The 19,340-nt window shown below is 42.0% G+C and overlaps 1 protein-coding gene across 9 annotated transcripts in view; it reads left to right on the top strand.

The window, feature by feature from the left end:
• Window positions 1-200: 200 nt before the first annotated feature.
• The window catches only part of RALGAPA2 (Ral GTPase activating protein catalytic subunit alpha 2), a 203,734-nt gene continuing 184,594 nt past the window's right edge, over window positions 201-19,340 (top strand). For 5 of the 9 annotated variants that reach the window (XR_013989159.1, XM_081015117.1, XM_081015121.1 and 2 more), the window contains exons 1-3: window positions 201-367; window positions 12,727-12,837; window positions 15,437-15,486. Coding sequence is in view for 7 of the 9 variants with exons in the window: in XM_081015117.1 (XP_080871243.1) it covers window positions 262-367; window positions 12,727-12,837; window positions 15,437-15,486 (267 nt within the window). In the remaining 2 variants the exon portion in view is untranslated. Of the gene's footprint in view, window positions 368-12,725; window positions 12,838-15,436; window positions 15,487-19,340 lie in introns of those variants that run through there. The other 4 variants (XM_081015123.1, XM_081015118.1, XM_081015120.1 and 1 more) reach the window with 2 other exon arrangements.

Raw genomic sequence — 19,340 nt, 5'->3', positions numbered from 1 at the left:
ATTGGTCCGCCCCCCCCGCCCGCCCCGGAGAAGAGGCAACCACGACACGCGCCCGCGAAAGAGAACCGCCGAAGGACCTCCGCGGCGGTGCTTCCGAGGCGGGCAGCAGTCCGGGCCAGGCCCCGCCCACTTCCCTCCGCCTGCTCGCCCGCGCGCCCGCCCTTCGCTCCCTGGCTGTGGAGGCGGCGCGGCGCCCGTGGGTCTGTCTCCCGGCTGCCGCGCTGACGGCGAGGGCGACGCCCCCCCCCCAGCTGCCCGGCGATGTTCTCTCGGAGGGGCCACGCCGATGTCAAGAAGTCCACCCAGAAAGCGCTGGACCCGCGGAAGGACGTCCTGACGCGCCTCAAGCACCTCAGGGCGCTGATGGGTGAGTGGGGCGGGCGGAGAAGGGTCCCGGTCGCCCCGCTCGGCGGCGCTGGAGGGCACGAAGCCGGGATGCCCCGGGTCCCCTCCCTGCCGTGTGAGGTCGTCATTATCACAGCCATCACTACTTAATGCCACTGGCGAGTTGCTTTGCCCAGGGCAGCCCAAAGCGACTTACAATCGGACAGACAGGCAAAACCGAACCAAACCCAGAGATAGGTTATAATGTGGCGCTTACCTGCCCCCCCCCGCCAACCTCCAGAGGGGCAGTGGGTCAATGGATCTGGCTGTTAACCAAAAGGTTGGTGGTTAGAGCTCACCCAGGGATGGCTGTGGGTAGCGTTCCTGAATAGCAGGGGGTTGGACTAGATGACTGTCAGGATCCCTTCCAATTCCACAATTCTATGATTCTCACAGCCCCCATATATGCATTGGGGTGGGAAAGAATTTGCTGTTGTAAGGAAAGCAATACCATGACCATGGTGTACTTCAAACACAGTTCAAATCCACACAACAGGGTGAGCTCCCGTTGCTCTGTCCCAGCTTCTGCCAACCTAGCAGTTCAAAAGTGCACCAGTGCAAGTAGATAAAGAGGTGCTGCGGCAGCGGAAAGGTGAACAGCATTTCTGTGCACTCTAGCTTCCATCAGTGTCCCGTTGCACCAGAAGCGGTATAGTCCTGCTGGCCACATGACCCAGAAAGCTGTGGACAAACACCTGCTCCCTTAGCCTGAAGCAAGATGAACGCCACACCCCATAGTCGCCTTTGACTGGACTTAACAATCCAGGGGTCCTTTACCTATTTTTTACTTTGTACTTTAAACACTCACTGCAGTTATGAATGCATGCTAAGTTGAACCAATCTCTACAGCTAGTGCTTTTGTCTTGCCATGTTTCATGTCTGCACCTAAGGTCTTGCCTGTGACCTCTTCTAACTCTGTTGTTTACATTCTCTTCTCACAAAGAGCTCCCCCTTTGTGTGGAGTGTGTGTTGGATTACCCCTCATAACCTACCTTGTTAGCGTACATTGTTGTGATGGGGTATGGGGATCAGCAGCTCTACATGGAGATAAAAAAGATGGCAGGTGTATTGTAAGCAAGGGACAATGATAGGGTTAACATCCTTGTGCCTCAAACTCACATGCACTAAAAAAAGTTGCTGGCTTGTTCTGCAGTTTTAAAAAGAAGTGGTTTTTTAAATTTCAAAGTGAATCCTGATTCATGGTATTGCATGTTGCCAGGAGGCAAAAGACAAATCTTGATGTAACTAGATCATGATAAGGAACTGGTTTCTCTGTTCAATTGTTCCAGCTTTGTTAGTTAAACTTGAACCAAAAGCATATTGTAGAAATCTAAAACTAGGGTTATGCCCAACATAGCCACTTTCTGCGCTCTCAGCTAGACTGGAAATATGAGCAGTGTCTTCTCCTCGGGGACAATAATATTCTTGCACTCACCCCATGTGCATTCACTGTGAATTTCACAGTTTGTTTTGATCTTGCAATGGTCCCTGTCAGTTGTGTGGATTGTCTATTGCCAGCATGGGCTGAACCATCTTGCAGAGTCTTGAAGCAGTTCCACTGGCTCTGAAATCTGAGCTGGCTGGATTATGTCAAGCAGTGGGGGAGGTGGGAGTTGTTGAGTAAAATAAACATCCATTCTACCTAACTTTATCACCCTCCTATGAGTAAACAGAACACTGATCTTCCAGGAAGTTGCATAAGATAATGGCCTAATTCACAGTGTATCCCTGCTGTGCTGCTTCACACTGCAGGTGGGACTCAGCTGTCTCAGTGCTCCATTAGAAAAAACACCTGCAAATGGAAAACCAGGGGGAGACTAAGCTTGATACCTTCTCCACGGAATCTAGCTTTATAGGTGGATAATTTTGTGTGTTTTGGGAGGTGTATCCAATTGAGTGAGCTCCTACCTGCAGGCTGCAGTAGTTCTCCTTAAACCAGGCTTCCTCAACCTCAGCCCTCCAGATGTTTTGAGGCTACAATTCCCATCATCCCTGACCACTGGTCCTGCTAGCTAGGGATCATGGGAGTTGTAGGCCAAAAACATCTGGAGGGCCAAGGTTGAGGAAGCCTGGCTTAGACACATAGGTTTGCCGTGTTAATCAAAGCTAGACCAATATTGTGCTGGAATTACTGAGGCCTATTTAGATAGTGTTCTGAACCATATCTTGTTGAGGATATTTAAAGATTATACCAATTTACATGGAACTAAGGCCTATTTAAATCAATGGAACTTGCTTCTGAGTTGTCACGTATAGGATTGTACTGTATGTTTCCCAACCCAATTTGTAGTCTACAACTGTTTTAAAGTTCCAGAAAGCCCTTGATAAAATGCATTACTAAAGAAGCAGCAATATACCTGCTGGCTCCAATTATCTGAACTGAACTGTCTTATTCAAATATACATTGGTTTATTCTCCAAAGATTTTAGAACAAAATAAACCAAACTGTGAAGTCTTGATGTGTGTAATTAACTTGTTTAATAGCATCAAGAGGAAAACCAGGAATTCACAGGAAAGTATATTGGGTTTGTAGGTAGGAGCACTGCAGAGAGTTTGGATGAAAAAATAAATATTTTTATAATCTGTTTTGTGGCCAAGGTTAACTCCCATAGTGGTTTACATTTACAATTCACAAAAGGTACAATGTATTAGGGATACTTAGAGGTGTTCATGGCAGTCTCTTCTGGAAGCTGATTACATTATCCAGATTCTAGGCTCTTCTATTCAGAGACAGGGGGTGGAAGGAGCTGTAAATGGATGCAGAGGTTGACTTAGGGAAGTATACCAGACCATAGGAGTGGCTCTCCATTGATTTTACTCTATATATTCAGTGCAAGCCTTTGCAGATTGTGTTTGGTGAGACTTACTCTCTAGTAAGTGTGTTTAGGATTGCAGCCAAACCAAGCTTTTCTTAGCTACAGAATATGTAGTGGTACGTAGCATTCTGTGAAAACCAGTGATCTGTCTGTGTCATATTCACTATCACAGAGAGCCAGCATGGGTTTCTTAAGTCAGCCATGCCAGAATAACCTTACCTCCTTTTTTGATAAGAGTTACTAGTCTTGTAGGCTATGGGAGTGCTGTAGACATTGTATAAAAGCTTTGACAAAGGCTCCTCAGTATCCTTGTTGGCAAGCTGGTAAAATAGGGCTAGATGATGGTGCCATTAGGTGGATTTGTAGCTGATTAATAGACCGTATCCAAATAGTGCATTTCAGTAGTTCCTGGTCAACCTAGAAATAAGTGACAAGTGGGGTTCTGCAGGATGCTGTCCAGGATGTTGGTTAACATCTTTATAAATTACTTGGATGAAGTAGTAGAATGTATGCTCTTCAAGTATTCAGGGCAGCTAACAAATTATGTTGTGAACCACCCTGAGAACCGCAGAACACAAATTCAATAAACAAACAAACATACTTGGAAGACAGAAATAAGATCCAAGATTATTTCTCCATGATGGAGAACTGGGACTAAACTAGCAAAATGAATTTCAACAGAGATAAATATAAACTTCTGCATTTAGGTAGGGGAAGCCAGATGTACAAGTTGTGAGAAAGAACTGGGTGTTTTAGTAAAGCTCAGGCAGTAAGACAGATGCATTGAAACATTTTCACACCAATCCAGATAAGTAGATCCACAGACTTCTGCATACATACCATTTGTTGGATAAGGAATTTTGGTCACAAATCTGGTCCAGATGTTGATGTTATTCATTTGCACTGTATTTCTTTCATGTGGATGTGCATCTCCCTCCTGGCACAACTCGTAACATGAAAGTACTTGCAACCGGAACTAAATCACGGTGTTTGTATTCTAAATTATTGATATCCTCTTTTTAAAAAATCCTGATTTTCAGAGACTTTCAGAGTGGTTAAAAAGATAAAAGCTTGAATAGCATACCGTATTTTTCGCTCTATAAGACGCACCAGACCACAAGACTTTTTCGAGGAGGAAAACAAGGAAAAAAATATTCTGAATCTCAGAAGCCAGAACAGCAAGAGGGATCTCTGCGCGGTGAAAGCAGCAATCCTTCTTGCTGTTCTGGCTTCTGTGATAGTTGCACAGCCTGCGTTCGCTCCTTAAGACGCACACACATTTCCCCTTACTTTTTAGGAGGGAAAAAGTGAGTCTTATAGAGCAAAAAATATGGTAATTCATTATTTAAAATGAACAGGATAAAATATAAACGAAACAAGTAAAATTCCAGCATAAAAACTAATCTGAATGTTTCTGTTAAATAACTTGGGCAAATTAAAAGGTTGCCCAATAAACGTTGACCAAAGGGAATCCTGCCTGGGTAGAACCTTTCATAAATGGGATACCACATCAGCAGTTGGGTGAAGGGAAGTACCGGTAGTCTTTACTGTGCAGGAAAGCATTCAGAGTTCCAACTATTACATGTACTTAAAGCTAGATAAGAGATGAAAATGAAGAGGATGAGCCAAAAGCTGTGTGCAAGAAATTGGGGTTTGAGGAGGGGTACATTTCTTGCCATATTCATTTGTAACCAATATTACAATTGGAGAATTGAAGCCAGTTCATGGCCCCTGATCTCCATTGACTTAAAGCTGCTTCTGCCTTTTACCTGCATTGTATGATGCACTGATATATGTCTCAAAAAAGTTTGAGAGTGTGTCTGAAGTCTATTTGAGATCTAATAGTATCTTCTTGATGGAGCTAAGTGCAAGTTAAAATGTGAATGTTTGTTCCATTAACTCATCTTAGTCATGTGTTAACCCAGAAAAAGTGCTGTCTGTCTCCTTTTATATCGAGTCATGAATTATTCAGTCTGTTCTGTTGGTTCATGTAAGAATGTTGAATCTATTAGCACAGCTTCTGTCAGGATGAACCCCAGTGTTTTACACAAACTCTTCTTTTTTTCCATTATTACTCCTGCCTTGATACTCTTGATGGCCCTCAAGGTCTCTACATTCTTTCTCCTTGTCCGGTACCACCCTAGTACATCCTGCAAAGGATGAATTGAAGCAGAATACAAAATAGATAATAGATAAATAAAAGCATGCAATTTTCTGGCACAGAATACTTTTGATAAGAGTTCCCATAGTTTGGCAATGACTTCAGTTCACCTTGCTTGCTCTTCAAATTATTTAATGTTAACAGTTAAAACAAGTACGTAATGTTATTCTCATATGACTGACTCCTGCCTGATACTTGACCTGGGCTTCCTGTAATTCTCTAACTCCTGATGGCTCATCCAGAAGTATGTGCAGCTCATCTGAGTTCATTTGAAACTGCAAGTCAGCAGCTGCCCCACTGAACTTCCCAGCTGCTTACTTCAAATAACTTCAAGTTATTGAAAAGGAAATATCTCCTATTATATCTGCACTACTTTTTCAGTGAGCTTTTCCATCCACCAGACCCTCAAGTGGATTTTTGGATTCAAGTGAGTGGTGGAGATTTAATAATTTTTTAAATAATTTATTACGGCCGTAGGCCCATACAGATAAAAACAAGACATAAATAACAGCCTGTGCACGTGGGAAAAAACAGCCGCTAAAACACTACTATAACAATAAAATAGTATAAGATGGAATGGCATACTACGCCTTAATTAGTTTGTGGTGCTCCTTGGCAACGCTTTTGGGTAAGGACAGCGACCAGGAACCTAGCCACTTTCAGGGTCGTATGGGTATCCTTATCCTGCAAGATTTGGGCAAGGTGGAATTTTGGTGGGGTACCCTCTAGTTTCTGTATGATTGATCCCAACAAATTTGCCTGTGGCACCTTGAATAAGGGGCAAGTGAACATAATGTGCTGAAGCGACTCCGGCGTCTCCTTATCACATTCGCACATGGCGGAGGCTTGGCCCTTTGAGAATCTATGTCTCAGGACATTGGAGGGAAAAACGTTAAACCTCGCTTTGGTGAAGGCCAGCCTATGGGCAACAGTCGAAAGGGAGGAGAGGTATGATGGAACGCAGTAAGTTAAAGTGATACCAATGTTCTGGGGCGAACAAACACCTCCCCCCAGCGTATAATTTCGCTGTAAATCGATGTCATCCAGTCTTTGGCGGATCAGTCTTTGAGCAGTGATTTGATCTAGTTTTAGGGAATCTAAGGGAGAGATTCCATAACTCAGGAGTTTGGCATGAATTCTACTAGTCCAAAGGCTGGAGAATTCATCTCGCCATAAGCATTGGACAAGGTAATGGTCTGGTAATCTATGCCACAATGATAACCAATAATTGAAGACTTGCTTCCACAGGCAAGTTTCTAAGGATTCGATCTTCAATTCTAGTCGCATGGCTGCGTTGCTTACGCACAGGGGGAGCATTAGGAGCCGACGTAGGAATTGGTTTTGCAGAGTCTCAAGAGGAGCAAGGTCTGTCATCACGGCCCAGAGCGGGGCAGCATAAGCAAGCACGGGAACCACTTTTGCCTTGAACACCTTTAGGGCCGAGGGAACATGTAAAGCTCCATCCGAAAAGAAAAATCGGAGGAGCGCATATGACAGAGTTTTGGCCTTGTTAAGTAGGTGTTGAATATGTGCTTTCCACCCCAAATTGTATTGAAAAATAACTCCTAGGTATTGAAATTTTAGGACTTGCTCTGTTTTTGCTCCACCAAGCTTCCATTCGTATAATCTCCGACTTCTGGCGAAAATCAGAATCTTAGATTTAGCATGATTGATGGTTAATTGATTGAGTTGACAATACGTGGCAAAGATCTTCAGAGCTCTGGTTAGTCCAACACGTGTATAAGATAGAATTACCGCGTCGTCCGCATATAAAAGGAGTGGACAGCGGTAATCCGCTAGTCTAGGCGCATGTGTACTTGGAGATGAGTTGACTAGGGGTGCTCGCATGTCGCTGATGAATAGATTGAATAGGCAGGGAGCCAATATACATCCTTGGCGCACTCCCTTGTTTATTGGTATCGAATTTGTGAGGTCGCCCGCAGGAGTAAGTCTCACTCTGGCAAGGGTACCTTCGTGGAGCTGACTTATAAGCCATAAGAGTCTTCTATCGATGCCCTGTTTCGCAAGTTTCTCCCAAAGAATATTTCTAGGAACGCTGTCAAAGGCTGCCTTAAGATCTAAGAAGGCAGCACACAGGTAGCCCCGGGGAGGGGAGGAGTACTTCCGTGCCAGATGGTAAAGAACTATCGCATGATCAGTTGTAGAGCGTTTAATTCTGAACCCTGCTTGTTCGTGGTCAATCTGGTTGGTTGGTGGAGATTATTTTTGTAAACCGCTTTGAGGTGGGGTTTGTTTTTTTTGTTTTGTTTTTTTGACAATGATGTGGTGTATAAATTTTATGAAATAACTAAATAAATATGGAAACTTTAGCTATTTCCTTGGTGAGAATCCCCATTTCCAAGCTGCTATTTGCCCTGGGTCCCCAAAAGAAATGGTAGATCCTATTCCAAATCTCCATTGTTTTGTCTGATTGTTTTGCCCTATTCAGGCAATTAAATATCTGGTTGTTGTTTTAAGTCTGGGCTTGTATCCATTAAATAATCGATCAATCAATCAATCAATCAATCAGTGGGGTAACTTAATAGAATCAATCTGATTTACCCTCAGGAAATTATCTTTTTCGGCGCAATTTTTATATTTGTTTATAAAGATGAGCATTTAGCTATGCATTCCGTTTGTTTCCAAACAGCCTTATCTAAAATTTCAGTGTCTTTTGGATTATTTTTTAGGAATATAAATCCCTCTGCTTTCTATTCAAAACATAAAACACTGCATACTTGAGAGTGAGCACTGATAAAAACAATAGGAAATGTAGTTTAGATATGGTACAAATATGTGGCAATGGAGCACATGAGATTTGACAGTTGGACAGAGCCACCCGCCTGTCAGTGGCCGATGTAATGATGATGCCAGATGATGGGGTTTGTAAAGAGCCCTGCATAGTGCTTTGAAGTGCCACCAATCAGCTGATCTTTTCTGCTTCAAAGCACTAAGTAGGGCTGTTTGCAAGCGGCTTGCAAAGGATCCTTGCTTGACTTAGTGACTTCAAGGATCAGTTTGCTATGGAGTTCCCTGTGGGGAACACAGTATTATTACAGCTGATCCCAGCTGTCTTGCTCAGTGGATTGGTGGTGACAACAAATCTCCCTTACCAATGCAAATTAGGAGTGCACTTGAAGGCTCCTGCTTGTGCATTGGCAGCTCATTCTCACTTGCTCCTCACCTGATGTCACATCAGGTGTGGGGCCAGGTTAGGCCTGGGTGATATATCGATATATTGCCCAGGACCGTTATGAGGAGCAGACCGCGATGTTGGCTTCACTCAACGGTATATTGCTGGTGAAACCGCCACCGCTCCTGAGTCTCCCTGCTAGCAGTGTCCGCTGAAGGGCGTTAAGAGTTCCTTCCTCCAGCGGGCGCTGCTAGCAGAGGGACTCAGGTGTGGCAGCAGTTTCACCAGAGATATAGTGCTGAGTGAAACCACCATCCCACTCTGCCCTCATATGACAGAGAGGGAGAAACAAGCTGTATCAATGAGGCGCCAACACAGATTGTTCCTCCCTCTGCATCTTTAAACTGCTTAACTGAGGACTGTGCATCTGCCCTTGCCTCAGTTGAGCATTTAAAGGAGTCTCCAGCCCGGTGCTGGTTCCCGCAAGCCACCAGCGGGGCGGGGACTCTGTGAAACTGCTCTGCTGAGGGGAGCATGGTTGCCGCTCCCTGCAGTGAGCAGTTAAAGGAGCTCTGATGCTCTCATCGCTCATGCACGAGTGGTGAGAGCACTGGGCCTGTCTGAGCAGGAGGGGGGGAACCTTACCTCTTCTTAGCTGAGCAGCGCAAACTAGCTCCGTTGTCCCAGCCTGCGAGCCTGGGTAAAACTCCCTCAGCTCTTGAGGCAAGTGCACTTCCCCCCCAACCGCAATGTTTGGCTAGCGATACAGTGTGATGTTGAAAAGCTGATATCACCCAGCCCTAGGCCGGGTAGGTGTGGCCCCATGGTCTTAATTGGGACCTGTGGCCAAAATATAGGTGGGTTTTTATACTCATGCGGGGAAAGTTAATACAAGCACAGTGTTTACTTTGTATTTCATTATTTGCACTATATTCTGGGCTTGCATGTGAACTTGGAGCCAGTTATAGATTTTTTTTATTTATTTAATTTATATACCACCCCAGTCTCAGTCAGTTTTATTGCACATAGCCAAAGGCTGCCGCAATGTACACAGAATTATTTGACAATTAAAAGAAAATATACTGAATTGGTAAAAAAAGACTTAAAACATTTATATTATTAAAACATTACATACTCTAAACAAAGCTATAAAAGTACCCCAATGTACAAATAAAAACATTAAACAATAAAATTCATAAGCTAAAATCATCACATGGTCATTAAGGTTTAAAAACAATATCAATTAATACAGTGTGCAATTTATACTCAGAGTTTGGTGACAAAGATAGAGGTAGCTGAGGTAGATAGATAGGATCAAATAAATTCATCTCCTTTACAGTTAATGGCTACCTTGGCTATATAATTTGCTCTAATTTTCCTAGCAGCAGTTGCAAAAAGTGCTACCCGCCAGGTCACATACTTATCTGTGTCTGCAAGGAGATATAACATCATATCAAGGGGGTTCTGGCCAGGTACCTGTCATTATAGGTACCAAAAATCTTTTTCTTGCATCATTATATAACGGACAGTGCAAGATATAATGCATAAGGTCCTCTACTTCAGAACATCCCCTAATGCAAACATGTTCGTTTTTTGGTATGCCTCTATGTCTCCCATCTCTATAAGCAGAGCTTATTGTATTTAGTCGTAGCTCTGTAAAAGCTTTTCGAAGCTGTGCAAAAGTCAATTCATTAAAATAAGATATGTGTTCATTGACCTCTCTAAGTTTAAAATACAATGGGGCGCATGTAGATGTGCGCATAGAGTTTAGATCGTTTTTAGTTGCCACTGCCCTTATGGTACCACCCTTCATTTGTAGATCTCAGGGCAGTTCACAACATAAAAATAAAGCATTGGTATGAGAATGTTTGGTGCTGATATAATTAATATAAGTTGGAATTGCAATTCTATATGTAAAATGCTTCGTATTAATCCTATCAATTGAGAAGCACACTGTTCCAAGGGTGCATTGGCCACAGATGGAAGGGAAATGGCAGAAGCAATGCAGTAAATAAAATTATCATTTATGTAATGTTTGAGGACTAAAAATTACAGCAAATACTGCTTGTATTGACTTGTATGATTTCTGTTCCTGACCTCAAATGAACATGTGAATTGCAGGAATTCCTACTCCCATGTGTAGTGGAGTTTTTTGACATCTCTAGTCTTAACTGTGGTTCACTGAAATAAGCGAACCAGACATTGATGTTTAGTTAAATAAACCATTGTTCAAATTAGTTCTGCTTCTGAGTAATAACTGTAGTTATTTTTTAAAAAATGTAAGTGAAAGCTTCCAACTTCCTCCTTGCAGTCACAGTGAGAAGGAGCGGGGGGAGCTTGTGAACCTGATGCTTTCCTAGGCTATTACAGTAATGCTAAATCATACTTTACTATTATGTACATATGTAACTACTGTGTGGTAGAATCTAATTTTATTTATTTGAACAGCAAGCCTTTGTTAAGTTTCCAGCAGTTGCAAGGGTGGCCAAGGAAGATGAGCCTCTTTGGAGAGCATCTTTCATGGTGCATCTGTAGTGGGCATTGCTCTTTGGGTTCACAGTTCCAGTCTACAAAACCATGCACAGGGTTTGTTAAAAGGCAGTAGCTGCAAATGGGGAGCTTGATATGAGAGACCATGGCCTAAAATATGTTGAGTGCCTCCCCCTTATAGCTGTATAGGAAATAAGAAACAGTTCTTACAAGCCCAGAATCCATTGCAAAGTTGTACAGCTGTGTTATAAGTGAATAATTTTTAAAGGAAGCTCTACACAGAATTTATTTCAGTAGTTGGGCCATTGTTTTGTTGCAGGTGACTATGTCCCTGTGTTCCTGCCTTGGGCACAAAGCATTGTCTGATTTGACTGGAAGATTGTACACATGCCTGCCACTTTAATCTCCCAAAGCAGTATCTCTTTCCTAATGCAGAGAAGGTGGCAGGACAATGCTCAGCGGGGTTATAATTTCCCTAAAACTGAACTGTATTTTTTTTCTTTCATTTTTATTTATTAAATTTATATCCTACCCTTCCTCCTGCAGGAGGAACGATACGACAATATATATTATGTTAATGTCCTACCTTCCTTCCATGTTGCTTAAGTTGGTGTACATGGTTCTTTTCTTCCCATTTACACCTTGGTCTTCAAGGCCCTACTACTCCAACACTCTCCTCCCCACCTTCTATAGATCACACAGATGGTTAGTGTATGTTGTGGTCATAGGGCTGGATTTGGTGAAGGGTCATTAGGCCTAATCTCATCCTGCACATAATCTGTGCATATATTAGCTTGGTCTAGTCCATGATGTACTGTGATGGTGGAAAGGCACACTACAGTAAAGTGCATGAAGAGCAAGTGTCTTCAGAAGATGTAATTGATGGAGTCAATTATGGAGCCTTATGACAAAGCGAATGCATTGTGAGGAACCTTAATACAGCAGCCTAGTTTCTCCACAGGTCATAAGTACCAATAATTTCTGATCCAGTGCTGGGAAATGTGGGACTGTGTCTTGATGCCTGGTGCAGTTGTCCAGCCTGGAAACCACTTGCACACGCCATTTTGTGTGAATGGTTCCTGATCTAATAGGGGAGATACACATGAAAATAAACTTATCGTGCACTGCAATCTCACTGGAAGGGATGTAAGAGGATTTAATTTTTTTTTCTATTTATCTAAACTTCTGATTATCTGAATGTTCACCTTAAGGTCAGGGTAAGACTGTCTTGCAAATAAGTCTACAAATGTGACTAGCTTACAAACTTCTTATTTGTTTGCCTATCTGCATATATCTGTCAATATTTTGTGACATATTGGCAATCTGAAGGAAAGAGTGGTCCTGTTCTTTTACAGTTTATAATAGCTTCTCTGCATGGTTGCTTAGGGGAGGCCTTTACCCATCTAAGGCAAGCAGACCAGTGGCTATAGTTTCAATATAGTGATATGAGGTGAAACTTTGATTATAGGATCTAGAATAAGGGCTTAAAAAATAGGTAACATTTATTTTATTCAGGAGGTTGCAAAGAGATGTGACTTCAGTAGCTGAAGTCTTGAATGTTAGGTGTGTTTAAGATCAAGCCATTTGAACACTGCCACCTTATAGATTGTACCATGAATTTCTATTAATACTTCTAGTGTTATTTTCCTGCTGCTTTGTTTTTCTGTAGAGGTTTTAATTCTAAATTTCTATGCTGATGATGTTCTCCTTTTCCACACATGTTTTGTTTTTTACTTTTACAGATGCTATAGAGGGAAGTGAACTTAAACAGTTTTTTGAGATTAACTATTCTCAGATTTATTTTATCTTCTATGAAAATTTCATAACACTGGAAACTAGCTTGAAACAAAAAGGTAAGAATTTTAAGTGGCTTTGTTTGTTAGTATATTCTTTTAAGTTGCTTAATACTGACCTATACATACTAGACCCCAAAATCCATTCCTTGGCATATCTCTATATAATAAAAATGTAAGAATGTCACCACACAGCCCACATTGGAGGACATGTGGTGCCTCATTACAATCCTGAATTTGCCTGAATCACAGTTGGGTGGGGCAGGGCAAAGTGAAGGCAGGTTGCCAAACAGCAGTGGCCGTGACACTGGAGCAATACAGGAAAAACAGAGGGGAAGACTGGCGATTTTTAACAATGCAGAGGTTTGAGTAGAGCAAGTAGGCATGATACTGAGCAGAGAGAAGTGGTAGTTCAAAATAAGGTTTGAATGCAGTGAGAACAGTTTGGAGAGGCTCTGTTGTGTTAGCTTTTTGGTGTCAGCCATCTCTATTTCTCCTTGTTAAAACTGGTTTGTTTCAAATTTTTAAAAAAGTGTCCTTCATCCCTGCTTTATTTAAACCTCTGTTGTTGTTTCAAACAGCCATTTCCCCCTTTCAGCATCCATCTGTGTAAGAGCTAAAGGATGTAAAGCCCTCAAATGCTCCATAGTATCTTCACACATGTTAGGAAAGTTCAGCAAACCTAACAGCAAGTGCTAGCACCATCATCCTTTGGAAAACTTGGTTGCAGCTGTTCAAACTTTGTTGTCAGCTCATGAAAAAATTGGTTGTGAGACTCCTGGCAAGTCATTTAAACCACTCAATCTAGTTTGGGGCTCAAAAAAAAAGAAAGGTATTTATTTATTTATTTGTAGTATGTGACAGTTTGTTAAGATGTAGCCCTGCTTAGCATGCACAAGAAGCACATCTTCCCCTCCCCAAACACATTTTTATGTGATTGCAAAAAGGAGGCAAAACTTTTGCTTTTAAAATATTATGTCCTTAGAAGTGTAAGATACTTTTATTTGCATTCCCTTTACACACTTGTGTGATTGTACTTAATACACACAGGTCCCGCTATCCAAACACAATGTGTTCTCTGGAAATAGTTCGTTAGACAAGCATTTGCATAACAAATCAATAATTTCCACTTATTCCTATGGGGACATTTCTAATGTGTTCATGACTGCAACATTTTGACTTCCAAAGCCCCCCTGCCCCCCTGGAAAACCCTCTGAAACTGTACTAAAGTACAGATCACCAGAGTTTAATATAGTACAGTAAATAATTAAAAGGCAAACAAGGAGGATGGAAAAAATGCTCTCTGATTTGTCTGATTGCTCCCCCTCTGTCCCTCTCTCTCCATTCCTCAGCCAACCTGCAAAAGTGAAACAAGGAAATAAAAAATGTTTTGTGTTCATATATTTGAATATGTGGTGTGCGTATAGTGAGTTTGGGGTACTAATTCTTCGCGTTTGGATAAGTGATTTTTTACATAGGAAGCGTTTAGGAAGTGTGACCTATGTGTATTCATTTTTAAGTGTTTATATGCATTTCAGTAAAGCTTTTGTTAAATTATCTCAGTTATTTTGATTGCATCAATTGCTGCCCTGTGGCTGTACAAAGCCCCTGGGACCAGACAGGTTAAATTGATAAGGAGGAGTGTAGGAGCCTCCAATTCCAAGTTCTGGCACCCCATTAAAAATTTCTGATAAAATCTAAATCCTATTCAGCTACAAATAAGTCATTATTATATCTTTTTAAATTACCCATGAGGAAATGTAAATATCTAAACTTATCAAACACAAATACTATATAGAGTGAGTTTTGCAAAAATTTAATTTGCTGAGAAGAATCGTTAAGTGGTATATCTTTTTTCAAAACAACAAGATAACACGGGCCTAGGATAGCTCATTGGTAGGGCAGGAGACTCTTAAGCTCGTGGTTGTGGGTTCAAGCCCCTCATTGGGCAAAAAATTCCTGCATTATAGGGGATTGGACTAGATGACAGTGTGGTCTCTTCCAACTCTGCAATTCTACAATTCTACTTCAGTTTATTAAAAAGGAAAGTATGGCTGGTCTAGGGATAGATTGTATGCTGCTATAGAAAGTTTAATATATACCGTAGTTTGTTTTTGGCTACTGCTCATGGTTGCTGAGGAGAGGGCTTAACCACAAGACCCAGTTTGGAGAACATGCTAAGCTAAACCTTGCTCAGTGTTGGGTGGGAACAAAAAGGACCAGGGAAGAGCAAAGCTTCCAGGGAGCCTGAACATTTTCACAGTCCTGGAAAACCATAGTTTGAGTTACCATGTCATGAAAACCAGGCCAGTATCCTTTTCTCCTGAAGATTGGACCCCTCTTCATTTTGCTTCCCATTACATCCCAGTTTCTCTACTCACTAAATATTCCTTAAGACATAACGTGTGTGACAGAGAGCCTTTTCGTGGGCTGTCAGTTATTAGAGCAAACGGTTGAAGGAAAGAAGCTTAGATTTATCTTTAACTTTTTTCTGACACTGTACGCTTACAATACTGCTCCTTCGTACTGTTGCATTCCTTAGTGTAGTAGATATGCTAGCAGAGCACTGAATTTGAAAGCTAGCAGTCTGACGGGATTTATTAACAGAGTAGTGTATTGTATTTATCCATACTGACTGGAAACATTCCTTTTCTCCCAGGGAATAAGTCACAAAGGGAGGAGCTGGACTCCATTCTCTTTCTTTTTGAAGTAAGTTATCACATTTCAGTACTATTCAACATTATGGTTCCTTCATGATTATAGTGAATAAGTTACATTTCTGACAAACATTTATTTCCTCACAAACTGTAAAGTGAGATTTATGTTTTTTCCCCTCTATTTTAAATTGTGGGCAGACCCTCTCTTTCTCACATTCAGTTTGTGAGTAATGTAAAGAAAAATAGCCTGACATCTAGTCCCTATCACGCTTCCAGTGACTTAACTGGAAGTGTGAGGTGGGATTAGAAGACTCCCTGCATTTTATGTCTGTCCTGCAAGGGCATTGAGTTTCTAACTCTTGTAGAGCAAAAGCTATGAGGCAAAATCTGTAGGCACCATTCAAGGCTATTGCTTTTTGAGAGATGAGCCACTTCCACTTCAGTGTTTTTAGTCAATGATTGAAGTCGGAGCTGTGATTGATGATTGGCGTTTTTGCAAGGCACTTGGCCCTTCTCCATACTTGTTGTCTGAAAGACCAAAGAGCTGTCTGTAGCGAATGGATAAAGAACTCCTGACCTGTGCTGAAACAGGGAGTCTACTTCTGGCTTCAATGTGTCACTGTTCCTTGGTCACTTCTGCTTCTAAAAAGCATAATTCACCAGGGAGGACAAGCTTCACAGGTTCACCTTGGCTGGAAACCAAGCCACCACCACCCCACACACCTGGTTCATTTTGAAGGGATTTGCTTATTCTTTATAAGTGATTGTTGTACACTGAAAGTAATTAGAAAATTCATGATTGTAGTGTAGCTTAGACTGAGCAGTAGCATATCTGCCCAGAAGCGAAAGGAAGCAGCAAAGCCGGGTGTTTGTGCTATTTCTAACTCAGGTTTAATGTCATGGTAAAAATGTGGGATTTTTTGTCTCAACATATAAACATTTTAAAAATTGCTTTGCTAATGCAAATAAAATCCATGTTGCAAAGTGGAGATGGTATTATAGTTTAGAAAACCCTGCAAAGGGGGTGGGCGTTGATAGACAGTAGTGTATGACAACCATGAAGTGTAGTCCAATGTTTTCATCCAGTTTCTTGGTGGTAGTGTTCTTGGGTTTGGTTTGGTTTGGTTTGGTTAAAGAAAATTGATTTGGGGGAGCTCTCACATGGATTCTAGTAGCAACATGGGGAAAGGGGGTTAATAGTTTTCCCACTTAAAGACTGTTTTCCCTCAGATGAACCTGCTCAGGCTCAGATCTTCTGTGGAGGCCCTTTTCTTGTTCCCGCCAGCCTCACAGGCACGCTTGGTGGGGACACGGGAGAGGGCCTTTTGGATGGCTGCTCCCAGACTTTGGAACTCCTTTTCTAGAGAAGTTAAACTGGCTCCTTCCTTGTTGTCCTTCCACCAGCAGATAAACACTTCTTTGTTCCAACAGGCCTTTAGAAAAGGGCTGGTGCTGAGATATTTTTATTGTACTGATCTGTATGTTTTAATTGTGTGTGTGTGTGTGTGAGAGAGAGAGAGAGAGAATTCTGTTACTCTTTTTTCATTATGGTTCCCCCCTATGATTTTTGTTGTTGTTGTTGTTGTTTTAATTTTTTTTTAATTTCAAGTACAGTGGTGCCTCGCAAGACGAAATTAATCCGTTCCGCGAGAGTCTTCGTCTAGCGGTTTTTTCGTCTTGCGAAGCAACCCTATTAGCGGCTTAACGGATTAGCGCTATTAGCGGTTTAGCGGCTATTAAAGGCTTAGCGGCTTATCGGATTAGCTGCTAAAAGGCTATTAAAGGCTTAGCGGCTTAGATAAAGGGGGGAAAAGTGAAAAAAAAATCTCAAGACTCGCAAGACATTTTCGTCTTGCGAAGCAAGCCCATAGGGAAGTTCGTCCTGCGAAGCAACTCAGAAACGGAAAACCCTTTCGTCTAGCGGGTTTTCCGTCTTGCGAGGCATTCGTCTTGCGGGGCACCACTGTAATAAAACATACCCATACAAGGAAAACAGGGCCTAATAGTTCTATAGAAAAGAAAGAAAAATAGCAGCTGCTGGTTGTAGTTTTAGATGTTCCAAGAAAGGCAATCAAATGAAAGTATCTCTCCATAAAGTTCTATGAGTTGATGGAGAGTGAAAACCATATTTGATTGTCTTAATAAAAACGAAAAAGGATACCATGTCATATAGATGGTGTGAGTCTTTCCCACCCCCAGATCAATATTCCTTTTCTGAAATAGCTAATTTATCTATTAGCATGATGTCCCATACTTGCAAAATCCAGGCTTCAAAAAGATTTGCAGTTAAATTTTTCCAATATCTTTGCAATCGCAAATCTAGCTGCTGCTAATAAATGGAGGATGGGGTCTTTATTTGTTATGTTCTCAATTTGAAGTAAAATAAGGTATTACAGCTCATTTTGGGTCTGCTTGTAGCAATTGCCCCATCATTTGATTAATTGTCTGAAAAGCTTACCAAAAGAGAATAATTTTTGGGCCAAACCACCACATGTGCACTAGAGAACCAGGCAAATTGCCTAGCCAGTAGCAAAGGCTGGATGTGTTACGTTTAATTCTGTATAATCCAGACCCTCCAAGTGTCCCTATTTTCCAGGGACAGTCCCAGATTTACAGAAGCCATCCCAGTTTCTGATTTGATCCTGGAATGTCTATGTAGCCACATGGTATATCTTTATAAATATAAATTTTATTTCTGGAGCTGTAAGGGGCTTTTGACAAGTGTAGAAGTCCCTGAGCTTAAATAATCCCACTCTTTCCCACCTAGCAAATGAGCCCGATTGGGGTTTTTAGTTGTTGTTGTTATCTGTAAGCCACCTTGCGTTCCTGTCAGCAAAAAAGACGGGATGTAAATAAATATAACAACGACAACAACAGGATATATTTTTATTAGGGATTCCAACTCTTTTTGCTAAAAACAACAACAAATAAAACGGTGGCTGTTTGACCTGTGCTGATTGCATTACTGTAGTTATTATGTCTATAAATAATACCTGATTCTTGCTTTTAAACAGTTTAATCTTGAATTTATCTAAGCATGGACATCTGAACCTTTTTTGCTGTAAATTTATTTTAATCACCACTAACCAACCATCTGAAATACCATACCTAGCTTTGCACTTCATGTACTGTTCCACTTACTTCAGTTGATGCATGTTCTGTATTGGGATGGGAGACATGTGTCCCTGCAGATATTGCTGGATTCCAGCTCCCATCATCCCTGACCATTGGCCCTTGTCAGGTGTCAGTGGTGGTTGCTCGTGAGTAACCAGGCAGGACTCCGACCTGTCTTTAACAGGTTTTATTTTGGTGCAAAACTATTTACAGTGTAGAGCCATCAGTTCATGTCTGCCTCAATCGCTTGCAGAATCCGGGAGTGGTCGTTTCCGGGTCCTCCCCCAACATAAGAGTTTAGTCACCCCCAGCCTTTTCCTTCCTCCTTTGCATTTTACACCTCTGTGGAAGGTGGGCGACGGAAGAGGTATGCTTCCCTCCTGGCCGGCTTGGCAAGGAGCGGTGCCGAGGCTCCCAGCAGCATCCTCTAGCCCTTCCCCCCCCTTTACCCGGGAGGTGTGGCTTTCCCCACCACAGGAAGAGGAACTGCTGCTCAAGATTTTCGGAGGTTCCCTGTATCCCAACTGCCCCTCTGCCTCCCTTCCCTGTTCTGATGGCAGTCCCCCGACAGCTGTCTTGGTTTCAGCAGTTTATACTTGGAGCCCAACATAATCCAGAGTGAGACAGGTTTCCGATTCCTGATCCTACAGTAGCACAACCAATTTATACCTCATGAAACTTTAGTTCTTTGTTCTTTGTTGGGGTTAGGGTTGGTACTGGGGGAGAGCAGGGTTCTTTTGCCTTTATAACAGCTGTTTGGCAGGCAGAAATTCTAGTATGGAAATACCATTA

Source organism: Podarcis pityusensis, assembly GCF_964106645.2.
Source record: "Podarcis pityusensis genome assembly, chromosome: 7".
Lineage (NCBI taxonomy): Eukaryota > Metazoa > Chordata > Lepidosauria > Squamata > Lacertidae > Podarcis > Podarcis pityusensis.
This window is presented reverse-complemented; position numbering and strand designations above follow the sequence as displayed.